Source organism: Arvicanthis niloticus, chromosome 8 (assembly GCF_011762505.2).
Source record: "Arvicanthis niloticus isolate mArvNil1 chromosome 8, mArvNil1.pat.X, whole genome shotgun sequence".
NCBI lineage: Eukaryota > Metazoa > Chordata > Mammalia > Rodentia > Muridae > Arvicanthis > Arvicanthis niloticus.
The window spans coordinates 26,230,790-26,250,337 of NC_047665.1; the positions used below are offsets into that span (position 1 = coordinate 26,230,790).

The following is a 19,548-nucleotide window of genomic DNA, read 5'->3' on the forward strand; positions in this document are numbered from 1 at the left end:
GTTTCCATATTCCTAATGCCTGCTTCCCTCCCAGCTATGAGAAACAGCTTTCATCTCATAATATAACCAATGTTTCTAAATGGCCTTTCCTGTGGCTATAAACATTCAGTGTTCTCTCTAATGTCTTTTCTTTCGGCAGAACTTTCATTACTATTCTTCAGCGTCAGAATACAATTGGAGGTCAAGTGATGTTCACAGCAATCTCCATTGCCTTCCCGCCATCCTCACACAATGTTCTAAGTGATCGTTTTAAACAACTTAAGCCATCCTGGTATCTTTTTTCTTGTAACTTTTTTTTCAATCGGAATAAAATCTAAACATTGACCTAGAGGACCTTCAGACCTTGCTGCCCACAGTTTCCTCTATTCCAGGCACAGCAGCCTTCTCCAGTGCAGGGTACCTTCTTTATCTGGGCCATTGCACTCACAGTAACACTATGTTCCCTAATGTTTATATAGCTTGTTTCCTTCCCCTTTTCATGCCTCTGTTCAAATGTCCTGCTTTCATTAAGTGTGCCATGATCCCTGTCACTCTTTGTCCCATTTACTCTTTCTGGGTTCCTCTTTGACATAGCATACCTCCAGTTATTTACTGTCTGTTTACTCTCTATACTACGCATTCTGTGGCCATATCTGTTGATGTTACCATATTCTCAGCACCTAGAACTCTGCTGAGGTTTATTGGGTGCCTAGACCATACAGCACACAATAAATATACTGTGAATGGAGTGCATCCCCAAATCAGGATTGATCAGCAGGCACTTCTTTACTTCTCATGTGGTTATGCTCAGACTTTAAAAAAGCATGACAAAACAAACAACAAGCAAAAAAACCCACCAAACAACAACAACAAAACACCATGGGTGTCATGAGTTTTCTTTGCCGTTGTGACGTCAGTTATTCTGTGATAGTGGAAAAAATAGTACAGTGCTTGGGCTACAATGCCCTTCCCATCAGTGACAGCTCAGTTATCCCCTATAACTGCCATTCTATAGATGGAAGAGATTAGTCAGATAGTTATCAGATCGCAGATCATAATTTGAATCTGAGTCTGCTTGAACCAGATCTTTTAACAGAGAGAGTAATTTCAGGGTGAGCAAGTAAGGATTAGAAAGGGAGTTTATTAAAAAAAAAGAAAAAAAAACATCTTTAGCATAGATCCTAAGCACAGATATTAACAGAGAGAAGGATGCTTGGAGAAAGAAGAAGGAAGCAAAGCTAAGTGTGGATACAGGCTTTACATCCTACTTAAGTGCCTATAATGTTCCAGGATAATGTTCCAGGTGCTCACAGGTACAAGGCACACAGCTGTAGAGAAGGCAGTCAGGCCCTGTAACCCTGGGACTGGCGAGTGAGCAAGCTGCGAGCATTGCAAGGGAGGGTTCCAGGTTTCCAGGTTTCATTTTGTAGACCTCTCTCTCTCTCTCTCTCTCTCTCTCTCTCTCTCTCTCTCTCTCTCTCTCTCTCTGTGTGTGTGTGTGTGTGTGTGTGTGTGTGTGTGTGTGTGTGTGTGTGTGTGTAAATAATGCTGTAAGGAGTATTTACAAAGGGAATTCTCCAGAATTAGGAATGAGGGGGAGCGCTGAGAACTCCAGGTTGCAAATCCCATGCAAGCACAGTTTATTTACTGTGTTTGACCTCGTTGTTTGAGATGTCTGTAGAAAAACAGACTACCTCAGTAGGCAATGTTTTGTTTCATCAAAATGTCTAGCCTTTTCCAGGGCAAAGAGCAGATTAGAAACCAGGACTTAGAGCCCTGTTCTCTCCCAAGCTCCTCTTCCTGTGTCGTTACAATTCTCCCAACTGTCTATCCAGCCACAGTTAGACCATAGAAGGTATTTCAATGCTTTGAGGAGCCCCATTTTCAGCCCCTCCAAAGGATACAGCCCAGTCACCTTTGCACATGGTCAAAGGTCCCCACAGTTCTTACCTTTCCAGGTCAGCTGCCTCCTTTGCCACAGAATCTTCAGCTCTTTCTTCCCTACCATATGTACCATATTTTGATTTGCCATGGGCTAGGAATAGGTCTCCTTACTTTGTCCACTGTGTGAGTTTGCTTTCTTGGCAAAATATCAGATATAACCAGCTGGAAAGGAGAAGGATATGTGGCCTAATGGTTTCTGCTCACACAATGGAGAGGGTATTGTTAGAGGGCAAGGGCACATATGTGCACATGCAAGAAGAGGCCAGAGGACAACTGGGTCTGCACACACACACATACAGGTAGGCTGGTACTGCAGCTTAGAAACTAAGTACTCCACCAACACATCTACCTTTGTCACTATGCCCCAAGCCATTTCCTCTGGGGACTTTTCTTAGATGTCTATGACATCATTAGCCACCACCTCTCCTGGGTTATCCCTCTGTCTTTCTCATGGCTCATTATCCCAGCCGGGTCTTGGAACCATGCTGGTTCAGGAGACATTTCACAAGATTATATCTTACATCAAAAGAAGCCTCAGTCACTTGGAAGACCTTGAAAACAAGAAAAATATAGTTAAGGAACCACCATCTACCTCATATTAAGGCAGGGTCCCTCACTTAGCCTGGAGCTCACTAAGTAACCTAGGTTGGCTGGTCAGTGAGTCCTGGGGGTCCTCCTGTCTTTACCTCCACAGTACAGGGATGACAATTGTGTACCACTATGCATGTTTTAAGTATGCTTTTAAGTGAGTTCTAGGGACTGAACTCATGTTCACATCACCTACACTTTGCCAACTGAGCCAAATTTCATAAGGTGCTGGGCAGAGAACTGGAGCCTTGTCCATGCTAAGCATGTGTCCTAACACCAAAATGTACCCCCAAACTTTGAACAATGTGACTCCCTCCTCTCTACTGTTACCACCTGGCTTCTGTACCTTATTAATTATTTCTTTTCTGGGAGTAGTGTTTTATCTTTATGGCTGCTAACCTGGGATCTTACTATTACTCAAAGACCTACAACATCCTGGTCCCTCAGAACTCCTGCATAGTCCTGAGACTGTTAGAACACAGTTCACGTCCCTTTACAAGCCTATGGTATTCAGACTTCCAGTCTGGCCCAGGCATCCTGCTGTCACAGTAAGACTTCTAGAGCCTGTTAGGAGATAGATTTATTATTTAAAATGTGAAAGATGTGTCTTGGGCAAAACAAACAAATTTGATGGGAAGATGAATCAGCTTCATGAAACTCACATTTCTAGCTAGAGAGAGGATGTATTCCTACGTTCTTTAGAGACCAACCATTTTAGAAATGGGGTCTATGAGGAGGTGGAGGAAGAGCTCAGCCAAATATATGTTCATATATGAATGGAAACCAGGTCTGAAAGGGGGAAAAGAAGGCACTATGAGTCTGTGGTTTATGTGCAGGTTCTTTGCAATGGATTGTTGGCTTGAGACAGACACCACATTCCAGAGTTTCCACAATCCCTGCAATGTTCTTCAAGGGTGAGATCCAGCCAAGTCCCAGTGACATTTAAGGGACCATACTTAGTGAGAAGCATTGAGGTATTTTACGGGTTTTCTACAGATGGCACAAACACATTCAGTTTAGTTTAATAGGAGAAATGGATGTTTAAGTAGACATCAAAGAAAATAGGATTTTCCTTGGACTTCTTTCATAGTTAAAAAAAAAAGACTCATATGGCTAAGCATTTACATTCACCAAATCGAACATAATAGAACAGTCTTAGAGGTAGTATGTCAGAGAGGTGGCAAGAATGTGTGTGCCCTGAGTTACTGACCTCATTCCCTGGCATTAGAGAGCCCAGTGATTGACAGGTGTTTTCTGGCCTTAGTGAAAATTTGCAGAAAAATGCATGTAATATATATATATATATATATATTACACACACACACACACACACACACACACACACACACACACACACACATATATATATATATATATATATATATATATATATATATATATATATGGGATTTTATTTTATTTAGGGCTAGAGAGAAACAGAGGGATATGGAAGACAGATCAAGAATGGGCAATAGATAGGATATGGTGGTGGGCATGGCCGAAGTACACAATGTAATATAAAAATGTGGTGAACTGCATCCTTTCCTGCCTTGTGGACAACTAATATATATGCTAACAAAATAATAATGTATGAAGGAAGCCAACACTTAAACATACTCTCATTTTTAGATGTTTTGAAAAGATAGCACCAATTTGAAGTGGGTGGGAAAGAATGCAATTGGTAATTATAACCCCTACTTCTGTTCAGTAGTCTAGCTGTTAAAAAAAAATCATTGTTAAATACAAAATGAAGATTATTTGCAGGATCCTCTGTTTCTCTTTTCTATTTGCTTGCTCTCATTTTGCTTGAACATAAAGTTGTGCAGTTTGGGGGAGAAGAAGATCTACATGGGTACTCTACACTGCTAGGAAACATATGTGTGGGTATCACCTGTGTAAAACTGTGTTTCATACCTAGGCCTGGCCATTGACAGCCATGCATGTTGATGGATGGGTGTTCCAAGCTTGGCCTGATGGTGGTCTCTAGAACGTGCTTCCTCCTGAGGGTGAGAAGGGCTATTTAGTGCAATGAAATACTACTCTGCCACAACTTCCTCCCTCACAATTCAATCATGGAAAATCCTTCCCCACTGCTGTCACTGAAATCATTACACTCAGAATTAAACATGGTGTAATGGAGCCGCTGACAAGACCCTGAGGTCCTATTGACATGCCAGGTCTCACATTAATAATCAGCTTTTCTGTGTAGTGGAAAGCAAAAGACCTGCAAATTGGAGGCTGGTTTTTACCTCCCTTTGGAAGTCATGTAATCACTGCCTGTTCCTGATTCTTTTTCAAATGTTGATTTGCAGCCATGTGAGTTACCAGGTCAACAGGGCTGCCCAGCCTTCTCCCTTCTGTGCCCAACCTTCCTTAAAAACCTAAACCAAATCTGCCATCACCCCACGCCTCCCATGCCTTGCACTCTGCCAGCTCTGCCTTCTCATCCCTTTGATTCATACTTTTGGCTCACACATCTGTTATCCACCACCACACATTGGCATGTTGTCCTTTCCCCCATATTTCTTCTGGTTTTGCAGCTGTGTTCTTCCTTATACTTCTTCCATAGTCCCCAGTCCCTTCTAGCATCTTCCACCTGTTCCATGAAGGCTGTGAGATGCAGAGCAATGTGAACAGTCTTCACAGTGAATGACAGTGGTCCAATATTTATTACCCCCTCTACCTAGTTAAGTGACATCCAGTCCTGACTATGGATGGACCCAGTGATGCACAGATGGGGTGCAGGCATTTATAGATGCTGTGATTTAGTGGATTGTAATGGCTGCATCTTAGTTTCTTCAAAAATAGCATTTCAAAACTTTCTCTTCTTTTCGAGCTCTCAAATTCTTTCTGTCTTTTCTTGCACAGTGTTCCCTGAGCCTTGGAGGAGGTTATGGCATCTATCACTTATTCTCAACCCCTACCTTGTTCATTCATGGATGTCTGCATTAATCATTGTGTTCACTGAAAAGAGAGACTTCTCTGATTAAGGCTGAGTAAAAGCATAAATATTTAAAAGAGAAGCTTGGCATTATGGCAATTTAGATCTACAGAAATTCTCAGTTCTCCACTATAGCCCATAATTTTCCTCACCATGAGTTTTCAGCCAGGTTTATAGGCATGTATTTCTTCCCATGGAGTGTGTCTTGAATGCAATGAGAAAGAAGTTGGTTGCCCCGATAATAGTCATACCACTATCGCAGAAGTGGGTACATCTTGACTGGCAGGTTTGTCCCATTGATCATAGATTTCAAAGCCCTTTAAAGTGCCATACATTTCAAATATAGACTGGAATTTGGAAGCATCAACTTCTGGAAGCACTTCAGTAATTGAATAACAGATCACATCTACCTGAAGGGTTTGCCTTTAATGTCTGCACTAGGTCCAGAAACAGTGATGGTGTCTCTGGGGAGCAGCAAGCTATAGAAAGGAGGACAACTTCACCCCACAGTCCTGGCATGCACAGGGAAGAGGGTGGCACAGGAAAGTAAAGGCTGGAGGGGGAACAAGGGCAGACAAAGGTTACTTGGAGTAAACACACTCTTGAGGGTAGATTGATACAGGAACTCCTTGGAGGCAGAGCCAGTGTATCCTCACGAGCATCGCTGTTTAGACAAAATCTGCAATGCTCAGATTGTATTCTTGGCAAAGAACCATGTATGAGTCTTTATTGGATTATGATCAGTGTATGTGGTACTTTTACTGAATGGTGATTAACTGATACTTCTGACACAGAAATCCTTCTCCCTCATACAACGTCTCCTAAATAAATCATTGTTTTCAGTAAAATTAAGCAACCTTATAGAATTACACAGCGGTAACCTAGGCAACTACTTCCTTTTGAGTGCTTGGATATATTCCTATCTAAGGACTCTGTTTAGACCTTAGTTACTACACAGGCCGATGTTAGCTGTGTTTGTGAAATTTCCTGTATGTAGCATATATAATTGAAGTGAATAGACATGGCTCTTGAAGATTTCTGTGTGCTTACAACCCAACAATTTACAAACTTACTAGATTTGTATCTCTTTAGAAGTCAAGAAAAGAGAGATTTGTTCTACCTTAAAACAGCTAGAAAGTTGATCTTCCCTGCAAATTATACAATAAACTAAATTATAGGCCCAGGGTTTAAAGAATTATGTGAGGCTAACTTTCTATTTATAGCTTAGAAAATCAGAGGAAATTTAATTTTGAGGTTAAAGACTATGCAATAAGAATTTGACCCAAAAATGGAAGTAATAAAAGAAAATAGCATATGCATAGCTTATGCATAAACTATGATGAGCCTAGAAATATTACAAAATGACCTCCTATTTAATCTTTAGTTAAAATGACAGTTTAAGATTTTAAGATACTTATTATACATGATTAATTATGCACAAAGGATTTTTACAAAGACCTCGGCCTGGTTGTGTAAGCCCAGGATCCTAGTTACTCAAGAGACATGAAGGCAGGACAATTTGCAAGCTCAAGGCTATTCTGGACTATAGATCAAACTCAAGAGCATTCTAAAAGACCTAGCAAGATCCTACCAAAAACCAAACCAAAACAACAATAACAAAATCAGCCAAACATATAAACAGACAGACAGACAGAAAATATATAAAACCCAGTGGGATGTCACTCAGTGTAAAGCATTTATTGCATTATTTCACTTTGTCTCTCTGTGAACTCATTATCATCGCTACTATCCTCACTTATAGATGGAGATAAAGACAAGAGAAAAAAAATGCAAGCATGAAGGGTGCCAGGGTGAAAAGCATCAGAGCCAAGATTCAAACTCAGCTCACTTCCCAGGAGAACTTCAACTCTGAACCGTAGTCTATGGCACCAGTGGGCTGGCAGAGAACGTTGGCTTGGGCTGATTGTACAAAGGGATGCATGTGAGCAGCCTGTAACCCATCGCAGGAGGTAGCAACACAACAGCAATGAATTTAGAATAAATGAAATTGTCCTCTGCCACCCAAAAACAACAGTGTATAGTAATAGTACTCCCACTTTGAAGTTTTTATTTAAAAACTATTATTCTTTTTTTTTAACAGTAAAATTTCAGGGCCTGATAGCACAAGGTACCATGTAAACTGTGTTTTACGTTGAATTTGATATTTCTTCATCTTGTTTGCATTCATCATCTAATCAGTGGTGCGATTTAAATCTAGTTTGTCTCCTCCCAAACACATGTTAAAATTTAATCTTCGTTATGAGATGCTATAAGAGTTGAAACCTACTCTGAGGGTGGGAGCCTTTGGGAGCAGTCAGGATTAGACAGGGTCGTCAAGGACTACCCTTAGATTAAACACTAGTGACCTCGTAACAAAAGAAAAAGAGCATCCTTGTGACACCCCAACTTGTGTCAGGATTCTGCAGCAAGAGCTCACTGATGTGGCCCAAAAGAAGCTTCTTTTTTTTGTAAGTAAATTACCCAGTCTGTGCTATTATATGATCAGCGATTGAAAACAAAAACAAAAACAAACAAACAAACCCAGACTGAACTATGAACTTGTGTCAGGATTCTGCAGCAAGAGCTCACTGATGTGGCCCAAAAGAAGCTTCTTTTCTTTTTAAGTAAATTACCCAGTCTGTGCTATTATATGATCAGCGATTGAAAACAAAAACAAAAACAAACAAACAAACCCAGACTGAACTATGAACCAACAAAAAAAATCTTCCCAAGAAGTGGGAAATGTATCTTTGTACATTTTTTAGTAGTCGTGGTAAATCTGAGCCATGAAGAAATTAGGAAAATCAGCTACTATCACATCCCTTGGCAGCAGAGGTGAAATTCATAGTCACTGAAAAACTACAAGTCAATAGCATCTTCCTCCTTCTGCCACAAGATTAGACTTGGAACAAGAGGGGGTGAGAAACCTTTTCATCCCTGTTCCTTCCTTTGCCTCATAGGTCGCTACCCTCAGGAGAACAAGGGCACCTACATCCCAGTGCCTGTCGTGAAGGAGCTGCAAAGCAGAAAGTGGGGGGCTAAGGTTATCATGAATGACGACAAGTCTGTGCGGCTTTCCATTCAGTCTTCCCCGGAATGCATCGTGGGGAAATTCCGCATGTATGTTGCAGTCTGGACTCCCTATGGCATCCTGCGTACTCCACGAAACCCAGAAACAGACACATACATTCTCTTCAATCCTTGGTGTGAAGGTAAGGGGCAAGTATTCTATTTTCTCTTCTTAAAACGTTCCCACAATTCCAAAGCATCTTCTATGAAGGAGCAAAAGGGTTTTTCCAAAGAACATGTCTCTTTCTGACATTATTAGTTACGTTTGTGTTATGAGGCCAAATACATGATTAGAAGCAACTTGGGGGAAAAAGGATTTCGTCTGGCTTATGGCCTGGAACAAAATCCACCAAAGCAGAGAAGGCGTAGCCAGTCACAGGGCTTGCGCAATCAGAAAATGAGGAGAGACACAAACCAGTGCTCAGTTGAGTTGGAGTTCTTTTACACCTTTATTCAGTTTTGGATCTCCCCCATGGGATAAAGACACCACATCTAGGGTGGGGCTTTCTGGCCTCAGTTAAATTTCTCTGGAAATGTCTCCTAATGATTCTAAATCCAGTCAAGTTGGATTAATAATCACCCTGACCTACACTGTTTTCTCAAGACTAAAAGTAAGAGAGATGCAAAATTTATCCTCAGTATAAGTGAACTGAATGCTGCTACAGACTTGTTTCAGGAATTAATTAAAGATTTCCTAAAATTGCAGAGTGAGTTCCTTATGGACCTGTGGTATCATCTCAGTATATTATTTGTTCTGTAAGAAAAAAAAAAAAAAAAAAAAAAAAAAAATTGACTTATTAAACTCGACATTCAAACCTAATAGAACCCAAGACTCTACTTAAAAAAAAAACTTCAACTATGTAAGTTGTAGAACTAATATTGTCCTAATTCAAGAACAGAAAGTCTACAGGGACCCCTACATAGTTGTTCATGTTCATGGTAGGTCTACATTTTACAAATCTATGGCCTGCAAATACAGACACATAACTATGACCATATTTTAACTGTATTTTAACATTCTATTACCTAATCTCATATTATTTTTAATTATTTCCATATGCTGCTGAGGCTTAACCTAGTTATATCGAGATTACTCAGTTGGGTTCATTGAGTTCCCTATTAAGTCAATTTAAAACCTCAAACCACACAGGACTTTCTCCCCTTCCTCGTTTCTCCCATTCCGGGCCTCCCCGCTGTTCTCATACACAGTGAGGACTGGGAGGGTCATCTATTGCTAGATCTGTGGCAATGGGGCAGATTGATGTCTAAGAGCTGAGGGCAGGAGAATGCTCTTATCAGACTATTGGAGTTGGATTTATCACTCTCCAAGCATCTTCCAAACACGAATCTGTGCTATTTTTATTCTGTATAACCCTTTGTTTGAGAAAATTGCTTTGGCTCTGGATTTTCTGATGTTGTAATAGTCAATAACAAAGCTGTAGTGTTTTCTACTTCTGTTAAACATACACCCAGATCTCTGTCCTTTGGCTTAATTCTTCCAAAAATCTTAGTGCACACAACCAAGCTCATGCTGCCCGCACCCCCACCCACCAGTTCTCACCATCACCTGCCCAATACTTTATCTACACATACAAGACCCATGGTCAAGGTTGATGAGAGCAAGAGATGTCATTTGGGCCATGTGTTGCTCAAAGATGGAGTCCTGTTTATAGAAGTCTCATCAATTATATATTAGGTATTTTGCAGCTGGGACATGGCATGCTATTTGCAGTGAAGGGGAACAGGGGTGCCAAACAAGGAGCTGAATTGGAATTGATAGCAGAAACGACCAGCAAGTGTGTGAATCTAGAAAGGTTAATCAGAGTGCATTTGAGGGTTATATAGGCCTAGAGAAGACACATTTTCGAGAGAGGAAAGGAAGTACAGTACAGTATAGCCAACATTTAAGAGTCCAGCAGAAAAACCGGTAAAGATAAAAGAAACTGAAGAAATGTGTAAAAAGGCTAAAAAATTCATATTTTAAAAAAATCCACATTTATAAAGTTAGTCAGGGGGTTGTAACTGCCAAAAGACAGTCATGGGCTTCATGTCACTACCCAGGATGTTTTTGAGGAATGACACAATTTACCCAAGTTCAATTTGTTCACAGCTTTAAGGATTATGTCATTCATGTAATATGTGGTCACTCCCTTTGAGAAAAAAAATAATCTAGTGGTTTGGCCCGACATAGTGATTTTCCAGAGGAGCCATCCAAGGTGGAGACCTTGTGACTTTTAACTGCCTCCCTGCTCCCTTGGTCTACTCTTGTGGGCATGATAAAGAGCCTCCAGGTACTTGCATTTAGAATGTTGCTTAGTGACAGTGTGTCCTGTGCTCTAAATCCCAAAGATCGTCAAATGATTCCTAAAGCCATAGTTGAGGAACACTGGCTCTCGGCTCTCAAGGCAAATCAGCCTGGACAGGATTGGGGAATGAGGTGAAGGGTCTGAGAGAGGTGGCCTAGGAATCTCAGGGATTGGTGATCATGGCACTTGCATGCTCGTAGATGCTGATGCACTAACAGGGGATCCACTGAGACCCTAGAAAGTGGTTCATAAAAGGGATGGACCTTAGTGGATCCAAATAACTAAGTGGAAACAAATATGTAAGAAGATAAACTGTGGAAACAGAGTCAGGTGGAGCAAGGTGCTGGCAATAGGGCATTCCTGGTGTGACAGGGAGGTGACTAATGTGACAGTGAACACTGGGTTGAAAAATTGCACCAGCACACACAACATCTGAGAGAAAATATTCAGCTGTGCTCCTGGGGGCACTTCGGGCTGCTTCCCATTCATAGGCAATTTATCCTACTTAATCACCAAATCATTAGTGGGGATCGATAGCAACGGCAGTCTGGTAGGGCCAGGAGTGGATGCAAGGAGAATTCCTGCATAGTGTTTTAAGTCAATGGTGCTAACAGAGCTTTAAGTCTGTTCTAACTGGGAGCTCTTCCCTGAAATGTTGGACTCAGAACTGTTCCCATAATGGCAGTAGGAGTGAGTTGAGCACTTACTGTGAATTTATCTTGTGTGACCACCGAGGAACTATGAATTATTGAATGCATTTCACTATTTAAATGTCAAATGTTCCATTTTAGTACTGTGATATTATTGTCAATGAGTGAGTTCTGAAAGATTTAGATTTCTAGAGACTTTTGTCTAGCACCCTGGGTCTGTATTTAGTGTTTATTTGGGTCATATCAGTATTTGTGTATTGACTATACATTTCAGAGGGTTCTCCCCTCTTGATAACTTGTCCCCATCCCTGATTTTCTCTTGTTTAATTTAACTTCATATTCCTAGCATCCCACACAGTGCCTGGATGCATAGTTAATGCTTCATAAATGTTTATAACATTTATTTAATAACTCCAACTAAACAGATGTAGGTTCACCAAACCGTATCACCACCACAGATTAGACATAAATGTAATCTCAGACCTTACCATATTGTAAAGAGAAAAAGAAAAACACATAGGGGGTTGGTTGTTGAGCTGCACGTCTGAATAATATATATGTGGATTCCTCTATCAGTATCCAATTCCAAGTTAGCTTCTAGGATTCTTGTCTTATTCATTCCACAAAATTTTTACATTTCCTTTAAAGCAAATAAATCAAGTTAATTTAAAGTAAAGAAATTAATGCTTGTCATTTATTGTTTGTTTTTTGATAGAAATTAACAAATATGGCCAGCCTGTATTTTATTATTAAAAATCTACCTTTCAATATTTGCTTAGTAATTGCACATGGTCATTAGGACCATTTGGTACAGAACAGACTTGGATTCTCAGAGGAACAATGACAAATAGCCCCTGCTCATATAGGCCCTTGAGCCTACATTCAGAATTCAGGCTAGAGCCATTTATCCATCCATCTACTGATGTAGATAGTGTGTCTTGCCCGTGACCATGGTAACACAATAGCCTATGCAGTGAACAACAATATTGGTTATTAATTTGCAGATATTAAGGACTCTGTGCTTAATTCGGCACTAGGGACAGGCACTAAGAATGACTGAACTTTGGACTCATAAAGATACTAACAGGATTTTACAAATGAGGTGTCAATAAAATCTAATTACAATTGTAAAAAAAAATAGTGCTAAAGTAAATCATGGGCAGACAAGAGCATAAAACAGGATCCTCTGACCAAGTTGGAGCTGAAGACGGAGCAACCAGTGGTTTGTACTTTACTCAACCCTGAGAACACCACCACACAATAGCACTTCAGTTACTAAATCAGCTCTCAGTATATTATAATGCTGTGTTTGCTTAGACTCAAAAGCCCACAAAGTAGGGACAGATTATTATCTGTAGAAGGACAAATAAACTCTAGCTCTACATGGCAATTGCAGCCGGACCTTTGGGCAAAAACATGCACATACCTTCAATTCTCTGAGGCTCCAGACTCTACTTTAGTTATAGAAGGTACTCCTTCCTTCCTTCCTTCCTTCCTTCCTTCCTTCCTTCCTTCCTTCCTTTATTTTTTATTCTTCTCTCATACACTACATCCTGACCACAGCTTCTTCCCAGCTAACTCCCATATCCTTTCTCCCAGATCCACTGCTCATCAGTTTCCTATCAGAAACGACCAGGTCTCCCAGTGATATCAACCAACACAGTATAACAAGATACAATTAAGACAAACCCTCATACCAAGACTGGATGAGGCAACCTAGTAGGAACAAAAAGGTTCTTGTGAGCAGGCAAAAGAGTCAGAGACACCTCCACCCCCACTGTTAGGAACCCAATGCTAACCCCAATCTAAACAATCACAGCATGTATGCAGAGAACCTAGCACAGACCCATGCAGGCTCCATGATTGCTACTTCAATCTCTGTGAGCCTCTATGAGCCCTGCTTGGAATTAATGAGGTAAGGAAGATAGCTAAATCACTCATTCCATCATCATTCTTTCTATACAAAGTGAGCATCATTCCAAGTGGTACTGAAATCAGAAGAGACCCCAGGCATCTCACAGGAACATTTCTACAAGATGGTTCTGGAAGGTGGGAGGATGAAAGACTTGTGTTTACTGCTATGGGATAATTTTCACACTCTTCAAAGTATGTGCATAGGTTATATCTTCCTAGATCGTGTGTTTTGGAAAAACGTGACCTTTGGCTGGTTGTGGTGATATACAAGTGAAATCCAAGTACAAGGCTGGGAAGATGATACAGAATTACTAGTTGAGGGCCAGCCTGGGATACATGCTGAACTTTTTTTTCTCTTGAAAGAGGAAGAAGAGACAAAGTGGGGATGAAAGGAAAAAAATAGAAGGAAATAAAAAAGAGGAGAATTGGAGGGGAGAAGACCTTAAGGGAAGAGGAAGGGAGCGAATGACAGGCTCACCCTCATTCACCCAAACCTATAGTTGGAGCTTGGGGAGTGTCTGTCAGCTGAATTGATGAACACCACACCAAGAGGCCAGGATCAAATTGTGATGCCCATATTTCAAAAAAGAAACAGGCCTCCTGATATCACAGGAATTAGTAAAAATCATCTAGAAAATTAGGAAACAAACTGGGACAAACACTTGGGTGTCTGGATACATTTATAGCAACTGTTGTATTTTTCAAGACAGAAGCCATTTATTGGGCTGGTTACGTTTATATCAACTTGACACAAACTAATGCCATCAGATTTGATTGTGAGCATGTCTGTGGGTCATTTTCTTGAATAATGATGGATGTGAGAGTGCTCAGCCCACTTGGGCAGTACCATTGCCATGCAGGTAGTTCTGGGTAGTATAAGAAAGCAGGCTGAGCAAGCCATGGGGAGCAAGCCAGTAAGCCATGCTCCTCCATGACCTGCTTCAGCTCCAGCCTCCAGGTTTCCTCCTTGAGTTCCTTGAGTAGAAGGCTGTAAGAGAAAGTAAACCATTTCCCCCACAAGTTGTTTTTGGTCACAGTGTTTATCATACTAGAAAGTAAACTAGACTATGTATCTAGAGAAACATTTAGATGGCCAGCAGACACAATTCTGTGCGGCCATTTGTCAATATTGGAAAGTCATACAAACACACAAAAGGAAAATGAGATTGATACCTGTAAGATCAGATGAAAACTCTTCTTTAGGAGAAAAGAAAAGGAAATTAATGCATGCCAGTACAGGCACAGTTCCCTCAGAGGGTACAGCTAAGCAAAGAATCCCTGACATTTTCTTTGTAGGATTGCTTCATGAATAATAGTTTACTTTCTGAAGGCACATAAACTAAGAAGTCCTCAATCAGCCAAACCAACAAAGTAGCACATACCAGATAAATTCACAAAAGGGTGCATGTCACAGCACCATGCACCATGTTTTTAGAGAATGATAATGGCCTAGTCACTACAGACCCTCTAGTGTCTCATTGGTCCCCTTCTATACTGGAGTTAACAAATATAAGGCAAAGGACTCCTGAGTGGCTATAGTAGATTGTCAAGATAGAAATGGTTTGGGACCTTCCAGAATAAAAAGGTCAGATTCTGGAAATGACTGACTTTATGATTCCAGTGTGTTCTATTGTCAGAAGCAAAAAGTTATCTCTAGCATGCCTGCAGGGCACACAGCCAGCAGATGATCCCTCTTCTGATTCGCCTCAACTTTCACAAAAAAGGGATGCCAACCAATGAAAGATAGGTCAGCCAAAGGTTCCCTGACCCTTCCTGTGAATCCATGCCTTCTCCAAAAGAGTGACTGATATCTTTTGCCTTTTTGAAAGGCTGGAGACATTGTTATTCCTAAAGGATTAGAAGCAAGACCAACCCTTGATGGAAATATCTTTCTACCGGGCCATGGTTTCTTTGATCCTTTAGCTATTGTCTTGCTAAGCCCATACTCTTAGTGGTATTAGACATGGAACCTGCTTTAACTTTAAAAGAGTGTAAATACCAGGAATTTTTCAGCCTATACACTGATGAATGGCCTCCTTCTCCCAAAAGGCCTATATAGATACTAAAAACCAATGGGCTTGGCATAGGGATGCCTGAGATTAGGTTTATATGTGAGTCTTAAATTTTTTTGTAGCCCACAATTTTATTTTTATTTTTTAACTACCTCAAAATTCTCAGCAAAGGAACAGTGAAATAAATGAGGTTGTCATTCTTTACAGCTGCCACATGTACATTGTTAGTCACCCTGAAAGGGTAGGTATTTACAGGGCATTCTGAGGTGTTCTGGGACAGATCTACCAGGGAAGACAAATGGAGAGACTGTGTCACATCCACCAGTGGCCCCCTGTATAATCTATTTACCTCCAAATTTAATCTCAGTGAGGGTTCTTTGCCAAAGGTTACTGAGAACCCATTTCTTAGTAGACCCAAGATAACATTTGGTTCTATTAGTCACCTACACCTAGCTTCCTCTCTCTATGGCCTCACCCAAAGCTCCCTTACACATACTCACTGGCCATCACAGCCAAGCCATCAAGCAGTCCAAATTGTGGGGCTTCTAGAACAAAGATTAGTTGTTAGTTTGTTTTCCTTATGCACAGTGTCCATGTGGCTAAGCAGAAATCAAATCTCCCTTGGAATTGAAACTCACTCCTCTTCTGAAACCAATCCAAAATATTAAAACAAACAAAACCAACCACCTACAGCCAAATATCTAAACATAAACATGATTATATTTTTTTTATTTTTATTATCCTGTCTAAAAAGTGAGCTTGGTGAGTTTCCATAGTGAGGTACTTTTTTTTTATTCATTTTGAGCAGCTGCATTTTAAAGGTACAGAACTACATAAAACAGGGGACATAAAGTTCAGCCTTCTACCTTTAATCTTCTTTTAAAATCATAAATAAATTTAAAATTAAAATTGGGGTTTCCCATTTCTTGCCTTGTTGAGGATTCATGATTATGCCTGCCTGGTTTGAGGTAAGATTTAAATCAGGGTATCCTGGTGTGGGTCACAGAACTCCGCCTGTTCACAGATTTCAGATTTATAACATCCCATCAATAGTAACACCACAATGGTAAATTCTTATTTTCTTGGACCTCTCTTACAATCTAAGCTAAAAACATTGTCTTTATCTCTCAAATGTGCAACAGGCATTTAATCACTTCTTACTATGTGTGTGTACTCTCCTTTCCACAGTGCTGAGCACCAGGGACAGTGACCTACTGTGCTGATAGTATGGGAGACAGTGAACAATCAAATCCTGGTTTCAAATCTCACTAACATTGTAGCCTTGGGAAACTGACTTGCCTGGCCCCTGCCTCAGCTTCCTTGTGTGAAAACTGGGTCTAGTGTAGTAACGTTCTCACCATACTAATTTTCATGAGTTTCAGTGAGTTAGTTGGGATAGGGTTGGTAGTTTCTTTGTGCATTTTGGAAGGGGTGATCTCATATGTGGCCCTATCTTAGCCTCAAATTAACAATCTTGCCTCAGCCGCCTGAATGTTGGAGTTATATAGAATGTTGAAAGTTTGTGGCAAATACTAAATATATATTTGTTTAGTAAATGATCACATTTGTAGTGAGTGAAGGGCCATCTTCAAGAAGTAGAAAAAAAATGTTCCTCCAACACCATTGAAAAATAAGAAATCAAGGCTTAATCCAGCCTGGTATAAGAAAACTTACTTTCTAATCATATGACAGGTAATGAAGACATGAAGATGTTGATAATTGAAGCCTTATTGCTCTTAAAGAGAAATTAATACATCCAAATTGGGCATAAGATGGGCAGGGTGGTATAAGTCTATAACATCAGTACTCGAGATTCTAGGTAGTAGGATGTTGAGTTCAACATCAGCCAGTCTACATAGCAAGACCCTGTTTCCAAAACAAAGACAAAGCAGTTGGACTTTTTAACCACTTAGTAAATAGATTGCATGTAGTTTAATAAATAAATAAATTAATTAATAAAACAAATTTGTTTTAATAAATAGATTGGATTTAGTTTCACTTAATTGCAAATATGTTTTCAAAATCACCTTTTCTGATAATGAAAGTTTTACAGAAACACAAAATAGATCTGAGGAAACATCTCAGTGGGGAGAGCATTTGTTATTCAAGTGTGAGTTACTGAGGTTCAGATCCCTAGCACCTTATAAATGCTGGGTAGATGTCAGACTACTTGCAATCCAAGCACAAGCAGGTGAGCCAGATGAGCTGAATCTGTAAACTCTGGGCTCAGGGAAGAGACTCTGACTCAATGAATAATGTGAAGAGCAACCGAGGGCACTGGATATCAACCTGTGCCCTCCACACACACCTTCACACTACTGTGTGTCCCTACACAATTGCACATACACGGGCATGCACACATACAATATGGCCCCCCCCAAAAGAAAAAGAATCAGTACATAAAATAAACTCAAATATCTGTGAATCAGAGAGAACAACTATTAATATTTTGATGTATTTCTACCCATTTAATACATTTTATGGTTTTCATTTTAATTGAAAATTAATTAATGCAATATACAGTCTTTAAGAATATGTACATACATTCACATATATGACAAAAAGCAAATAACCATATTTCAGTCTTATAGAGAAAAACAACTGTATACATATTCCAGATTTTTTTTTCTGAGGTAGTGTTTCTCTATGTAGCCCTGGCTGTCCTGGAACTCACTCTGTAGACCAGGTTTGCCTCAAACTCAGAGATCCAACTGCTTCTGCCTCTGCCTCTGCCTCTGCCTCTGCCTCTGCCTCTGCCTCTGCCTCTGCCTCTGCCTCTGCCTCTGCCTCTGCCTCTGCCTCTGCCTCTGCCTCTGCCTCTGCCTCTGCCTCTGCCTCTGCCTCTGCCTCTGCCTCTGCCTCTGCCTCTGCCTCTGCCTCTGCCTCTGCCTCTGCCTCTGCCTCTGCCTCTGCCGCTGCCTCTGGTCTCTGCTTCTGTCTCTGCCTCTGTCTCTGCCTCTGCCTCTGCCTCTGCCTCCATAGAGTTGGGATTAAAGGTGTGTGCCACCACTGCCTAGCTAAGCATTTGTATTTTTAACCACAATATAGTTATATACTTTGCTTGCTTCCCCACACTATGTATCTTGGAGTATTTTCTATACCAGTGCATACCTATTGTTTACAGTGATTTAGATAACATGTAGTTTTGAATGCATATATTTTATACAATTATGTTTCCATAGATACTCAGAAACAACATTACTTAGTGCTAAATTCACATTTAAAGTTTGCATAGATACTACCAAATTACTCCTTTAAAAAGCTATGGTATCAGTGATGGAGGATGGTTAAGAGAACATACTGTTCTTGCAGAGGGCATGGGTTTAGTTCCCAGCTCCTAAATGGTAGCTCCCCCCCCCTCTCTGAAGTCCTCTCTTGGCCTTTTCTGGTAGTTGCTTCTCTCTCTCTCTCTCTCTCTCTCTCTCTCTCTCTCTCTCTCTCTCTCTCACACACACACACACACACACACACACACACACATTTAAAATATAAACAACCCCTTAATAAAAGGCATCATGTCTTATAGAACAGACACAATATGGAATAATACCCATTTCTTCTTACCTTTATCATTGTTGGGTGTTACCATTTGTTTTAATGTTTGATGGTACAGTAGGAAATCATGACTATTTTACTATTATTTTAGCTTGCATCTCTCTGATTATTAGGGAAGTTGAGCATCTTGGCATACACTTAATGTGGATTTTGCTTCTGTATGGTGTATTATCTGGAACATGTTGAGGAAGCTGAGAATTGAAAGGAAGAGATACATGCAGATCTTAAACCTGTCAATATGCTTTCATGTCACAGGTGAATGAGATGTCACAGAAACTTCTTTCCCATGTAGTTAAGCAGTAGTCACAACACCATGTAGTGATCAGATAATCATTGCTCAAAGATTTTTTTAAAACGATCCTTCTATATATTAAGATCTAATGCATATCTAGGTGTTATGTGTTGCCATGCCAATACTAGTTTTAATTATAACCCTGCTTCAGTTAGTTGCATTCACAGTAAGACTCTGTAAATTAGAACCAGAAAACCTGGGGCTGGAGAGATGGTTCAGTGGTTAAGAGCACTAACTGCTCTTTCAGAGGTCCTGAGTTCAATTCCCAGCAATCACATGGGAATTAAACCACAACCAT

At 40.3% G+C, this 19,548-nt stretch overlaps 1 protein-coding gene across 2 annotated transcripts in view; it reads left to right on the forward strand.

Moving 5' to 3' along the window:
- The window catches only part of F13a1 (coagulation factor XIII A chain), a 172,978-nt gene that overhangs the window by 44,658 nt on the left and 108,772 nt on the right, over positions 1-19,548 (forward strand). For both annotated transcript variants that reach the window (XM_076939184.1, XM_034511156.2), the window contains exon 4: positions 8,413-8,664. In XM_076939184.1, the coding sequence (XP_076795299.1) occupies positions 8,413-8,664 (252 nt within the window). The remainder of the gene's footprint in view (positions 1-8,412; positions 8,665-19,548) is intronic.